The sequence below is a fragment of the Streptopelia decaocto genome (assembly GCF_964273445.1).
Source record: "Streptopelia decaocto genome assembly, chromosome: 3".
In the NCBI taxonomy this organism is placed as follows: domain Eukaryota; kingdom Metazoa; phylum Chordata; class Aves; order Columbiformes; family Columbidae; genus Streptopelia; species Streptopelia decaocto.
Window position 1 is genome coordinate 56,952,657 of NC_138656.1, and position 6,427 is coordinate 56,959,083.

The window sequence follows — 6,427 nt, forward strand, 5'->3', positions numbered from 1 at the left end:
TACTTCAAGTTCCCACACTCCTGACAGAGTATTCTACCTTTATTTACTGATTATATGGTTTAGTCAACTTCTCTTAAGTTCGTAAAATTATTTTTGGCTTCAGCAAAGACAGGAAGAATGGCCTTATTAGGATATTCTGCAGTATTAAGGCTGAGCAGTTACAGAGAAATTGAACAGGACTAAGTGGTGAAACCAGGGTCTTGAGCGGTGTTTCGGTAACTATTTCATTTAAATTCTGCATCCTCAAAATGTCGTCATTTGATCTTTCAGAACTCATTAACGGTCTCCGAGGATGCACTAATGCTGTTGTATTTCTCCTCCTTTCTTTCTCCAGTAACTCCTGAAGCCTGGAGAGTGATGATGTCTCTTAAATCTGGTCTTTTGGCTGAAAGTACCTGGGCGCTAGACACTATTAATATTCTTCTGTATGATGACAGCACTGTTGCTACTTTCAACCTATCTCAGGTAGGTCGGAAAGCAGTATATTTCTCAGCTTTCCAAGAAAAGAAAACTGAAGTAAGATACCTAGACCCAGGGGCTGAAGTCCTTTAAAATTGATTGTAATTAGCATAGATTTGAATATTGCAAAACTTCCCTTTTTATGGTTGGTAACAGTGAACAACAAGAGAGAGCTTTAAAGCGAATAAGAGAAATAACAAGCGTGAAAGAAGAGTATCTCTTGTAGGAAGGCGCATGTAGGAATACAGGAATTGTAGCACTGACAGGAGACTAATGTGTAAATTCACACTCATGATAGTACAAGGACAATCCTAGAAAACAGTGATATGTTAGTAATCTTGCTTGACTTGCATTTCTATAAAAGGCTCTGTAGAACTATATTGATTTGAGGCTGTCTTTTGGTGACTGTCTTATTCAGTGGTTCTATACTAGGCTGTGGAATTTTTTTAATTACTTATTTTCTGTTTGGTTTCTTCTTCCAGTAAATTAAGTCTGCACAGAAATACCAGATTGACAAATTAAAAGCTGAAAGTCACTGTCTGTCCACAGGATGCAAGTAACACAGGATTTAACTGTGTGTGCTTTTGCCTTACTACCTCCCAGCATTTTTCAGCCCTGCTCTAACTGGTGGCCTGCTAGGTGGTAGTAATAGATGACAGGCTGACAATGCACATCATCTAAAATTTGTGCAAATTAAATATTAAGTTTCTCTGCTCCATTCATTCTTTGGTTACTAATAGTGTAACTCATCATTTTTAAATATAATGACCTTTTTTTAAAAAAAAATACAGACACAAATGGTACATTTCATCCCACCTAACTTTAGAACTAGGGATATCTATAGCATGATTCATCTCATCCTAAAGTAGACATCTAAAATAGGTCAGATGACTCATACCCTAGAAATGGCCTGCAAAAGACTATTGATTATAAAAGGAATCTAGACAATTAGGTTAGGTGTGTTAACTGTTGCAGGTGTTTGAAGTTAAGTTAGGTGATTCCCCCTCACAATTATATTAGAAATTGCATTAATGCACCCTGTGCAAGTTGCACAGAATACCAGACACATTTGAAATGTATATATTTTTTATTACTTTTGCCTTGGACTCTGTTTCCAGTGGCAGTCAGGCCTCTGTATGTTGACTGATAATTCCTGCAGTTCAGAAGCATCAGTATGTTCTTAATTCTTCAAGGGTTTGGCAATTGTAGGAGAATAAAGAACAGACAAAAGGATACATTTTGCTGAAAACCTACTAGGCTACAATTAAAAAAAAAAAAGCCAGACAATCAGATTGAATACAATTTCATCATAACAGCAAAGAATTTTTAATAATAAAGCCATTGAGGGTAAATGAATGCCAAGTCCAACTACTGCCTTCCCTAAGAAAGTGATTGCAAGTTGATTAAGAGGACTAAACATAAATGCAAACTGTTTCTGAAGGGTGACTTGCAGCACCAGGCTCCAAAAACGATGTTTAAATGTTGCCAGGCAAAAATTGAACTATTGCAATAGAGATGGGATATTAAGCTGGGATGTCGGTACCTAGACCCTGAACAGCAGATTCCTGCAGGGCAGTTGGTTTCAGAGACTGAGAGAGACAAAGTAGAAGAGTAAGAATTGTAAACCTTAGGCATCTAATTAAAGTACAGATCAGAAAAACTAAGGGAGTTAGAAACGTCAGTACTGTGTACAGCAAGTGAAGAATACGAAACACTTTGAAGGGGGCAGAACAGCTAGGCTAGGAGTCTGCTGTAGCTTAAAGGAGACATACAGATATAGTTCTGTACTTCTCACAGCTGTTACAGTTCAAGCAAACGGAGCCGTGATAGTTTGACATTATATACTGTTTGGACAGACGCTAGAAGAATCTATTTTGATTAACTTGTGCCATGCAGGACCTAGCCACAAGTCCACAGCAGGAGGAGGGAAATATTCACAGATGTATGCATCCATGTTCCTAAAAAATTTCCTTGCAGATGAAAATATTTATCTGATTTTTATGTTCTTTCTTCTCCCCTCAGTTGTCTGGATTTCTTGAGCTTTTAGTAGAATATTTTAGAAAATGCCTGATTGACATTTTTGGAATCCTTATGGAATATGAAGTGGGAGATCCAGGCCACAAAGCACTTGATCACAAAGCAGCCAAGAAAGATGATAGCCAGTCCTTGGCAGAGGTTACTGGAAAAGAGGAGAGTGATGAATGTATTGACTATTTTGATGAAGATGAGGAAGAAGGGGAGGATGAAAAGGTAGAAGGAGAAGAAAAGAGCATTGTTTTTTCCACTCCTGGTGCCATTGCTGATCCAAGTGAGAGGCCAAAACAAGCCAGTAAATTCGACAAGCTGCCAATAAAGATTGTGAAGAAAAATAATCTCTTCGTTGTTGACCGATCTGACAAACTTGGACGCGTTCAGGAATTTGATAGTGGACTTCTCCACTGGCAGCTTGGCGGTGGTGACACAACTGAGCATATCCAGACTCACTTTGAAAGCAAGATGGAGATTCCTCCACGCAGGAAAGCCCCTCCTCCCTTGAACTCTCCTAGCAAAAAGAAGGACCTCGAGGGAAAAGGTGAATCTGAGGAACAACAAGAAAAAAGTATAACGGCAACCATTGATGATGTCCTCTCAGCTCGTCCTGGAGCATTGCCTGAAGACTCCAACTCCAGTTCCCAAACAGAGAGCAGTAAATTTCCCTTCGGGATCCATCAAGCCAAAAGCCACCGGAATATTAAACTGCTAGAGGATGAGCCAAGGAGCCGGGATGAGACTCCTCTATGCACCATAACTCACTGGCAAGACTCCTTGGCCAAACGCTGCATCTGTGTGTCAAATATTGTCCGTAGCTTGTCCTTTGTGCCTGGCAATGACACCGAAATGTCCAAACATCCAGGCTTGGTGCTGATCCTGGGGAAGCTGATCCTCCTTCACCATGAGCATCCAGAAAGAAAGCGAGCACCGCAGACTTACGAGAAAGAAGAAGAGGAGGACAAAGGGGTGGCCTGCAGCAAGGATGAGTGGTGGTGGGACTGCCTCGAGGTCTTGAGGGATAATACTTTGGTCACATTAGCCAACATTTCTGGGCAGCTAGACTTGTCTGCTTACACAGAAAGCATCTGTTTGCCAATTTTGGATGGCTTGCTGCACTGGATGGTGTGCCCGTCTGCGGAGGCACAGGATCCGTTTCCGACCGTGGGGCCCAACTCAGTTCTTTCGCCTCAGAGACTTGTGCTGGAGACCCTGTGTAAGCTCAGTATCCAGGACAATAATGTGGACCTTATCTTGGCCACCCCCCCATTCAGTCGTCAGGAGAAACTCTACGCTACTTTAGTTAGGTACGTCGGGGACCGCAAAAACCCGGTCTGCCGAGAAATGTCCATGGCGCTCTTATCGAACCTTGCCCAGGGGGACACATTAGCAGCAAGGGCAATAGCTGTGCAGAAGGGAAGCATCGGAAACTTGATAAGCTTCCTGGAGGATGGGGTCACCATGGCCCAGTACCAGCAGAGCCAGCATAACCTCATGCACATGCAGCCTCCGCCCCTGGAGCCACCTAGCGTAGACATGATGTGCAGGGCAGCCAAGGCCTTGCTGGCCATGGCACGAGTGGACGAGAACCGCTCGGAGTTCCTATTGCACGAGGGTCGTTTGCTGGATATCTCAATATCTGCTGTCCTGAACTCTCTGGTTGCATCTGTCATCTGTGATGTACTTTTTCAGATTGGACAGTTATGACATAAGTGAGAAGCCAAGCATGTGTGAGTGGAGATTAGAGGGTCACATATAACTGGCTGTTTTCTGTTCTTGTTTATCCAACGTAGGAAGAAGGAAAAAAAAAAAAAAAAGAATCTTTGCTCCTCTGCCCCATTCACTATTTACCAATTGGGAATTAAAGAAATTATTAATTTGAACAGTTATGAAATTAATATTTGCTGTCTATGTGTATAAGTACATCTTTTTATTTTATTTTTTTTTTAACCAAAGTTGCTGTCTAGTACATTCAAAGGTCACTTTTTTTTCCATAGATTATCCTTTTCAATGTTCTTTTCCATGTTTGTATTGCATATTTTTGGGAAGCGAACTAGTGACTTTTTAAAAAAAAATGTTATGGCGAACCATTGTATGATGGAAAAAGAAATCTCACCACTTTGAAACAAAAAGGTGAAAAATAACCAACATACCAAGTTCCTGTGTGTTTTATTTTTTCAAATAAGGAAAAAATAATAAAAAAAAAAAGATAAAAAAAAACCAACCAACCTTGTATACCATCACCCAAAGCTCTGTGCAATAGAAGATGCTAGTGATGTAGGTGTTAGGGGATCAAGGAGGGTGTCAGTCAGTAGTCAAAATACAAAACCATCCTGGTTTCTCCTCAGGAGAAATGGTTACATTAGGCTAGGAGCAAAACAAAACAAAAAAGTTAAAAGATTTTTAAACAAAACCTGATGATAAACATCAATTGCTTCCTCACCAGAACTGTCTTGTCTACATGTGGTTTTTTTGACCTTCCACGAGGACAGTTCTTCACAATTCCTTTAATCATTTTTTAAAATATTTTTTTATTGCCTAAGGGCCGTGATGTATATAGAAGTTGTACATTAAACATACCCTCATTTTTTTTTTTTAGTACAAAGTTTTTAGTTTCTTTTTCATGATGTGGTATCTACAAAGTGATAGTAGAATTATCTTTTCTTTCATTTGGGCCATATCTCAAAAAAATAATTAAAAAAAGAAAAAAAAAGAAAAAAGAAAAAACCCAACACAGAAAACCAACAACTGAGGGTAATGTACAAGTTTCTGTATGTATAAAGTCATGCTCTATTTCGGGAGAGCAGCCGATCACAATTTGCTTTATAAATCAAGGTGTGGAAATGGTTACGTATGGATTGATTTAAGAAAATGGTTACCAGTCTACAGACAAAAACATATATACGGGAAAAAAAAAAAAAAGGAAGAAACACAACTTCAAAGATTTTTCAGTGACAAGAATCTGCATTTGTATTTCAAGATAATGTAGTTAAAAAAGAAAAAACTTGATGTAAATTCCTCCTTTTCCTCTGGCTTAATGAATTTCATTTATTCAGTATAAAATCTTTATATGTTCCACATGTTAAGAATAAATGTACATTAAATCTTGTTAAGCACTGTGATGGGTGTTCTTGAATAATGTTCTAGTTACAGTGTGGGATATCAGAAAGCAAACTTATTACAAGAAAGAGCAATAATGATTATTCTCTTTCCCCTACTTTATTATTATGATCTTCAAAAATATTATGCTATTGTATTGCGGAAAGTTGCTCTCCTTTTAGAAAAGCCTTCTCACATCACAGAGAAGCGTGTTAATTATTATTTGTAAAGCCACGGAGCCTCAAAGGGGAAGACATGGCTGGCAAGTGACAGTTCTGACTATGCAGGTATCCAGCCTCCATGTTGCATTTGGGGAACCGAAGATGGATGTTAGAAATGTGACAAAAGATTTTGTTAAAGCAATAACCAACTTGAAGAAATTGATCTGTATTCACTACCTGTAAGTCTCTCTGTTGGTGAAAGGTGCAAATACCCCAGTGCTGTGGGTATTTAGAATAAACACCCACCCACTTCTCGATACTGTATGTGTCCTTGCATACTTACATGGCCTCTCATCTTGGGACTCCCCCGGTAAAGTGGATCAGGCTTTAATAGAGCACATCCATCGTTATAATTGGTGGGAGATGGCCATCTCAGTCTCAGGAATTGTCTGGTTTCAGATACAGCCACTCTCACCTGGTGATATCTTGTTGCTGAATATTGTGCAAGCACTAATTTTTGCTATTTCATCTTGGATCATTGACTTTGTTAGTGTGATCATAAAAAGCTAATAATAATCAATTTCCCTGGAATTGCCACGTAATTACACTGTTAGTGGATATCCTCCTCCCCTCTCCAATAACAATATGGAGGTACTTGAAACTTACAACCCCCTTTGGCA

At 39.4% G+C, this 6,427-nt stretch overlaps 1 protein-coding gene across 7 annotated transcripts in view; it reads left to right on the plus strand.

Moving 5' to 3' along the window:
• Positions 1–5,603, plus strand: part of ARID1B (AT-rich interaction domain 1B) — a 330,843-nt gene extending 325,240 nt beyond the window's left edge. For all 7 annotated transcript variants that reach the window (XM_082048491.1, XM_082048493.1, XM_082048495.1 and 4 more), the window contains 2 exons: positions 335–465; positions 2,482–5,603. In XM_082048491.1, coding sequence (XP_081904617.1) covers positions 335–465; positions 2,482–4,194 — 1,844 coding nt within the window. In that variant the 3' untranslated portion in view covers positions 4,195–5,603. The remainder of the gene's footprint in view (positions 1–334; positions 466–2,481) is intronic.
• Positions 5,604–6,427: the final 824 nt, after the last annotated feature.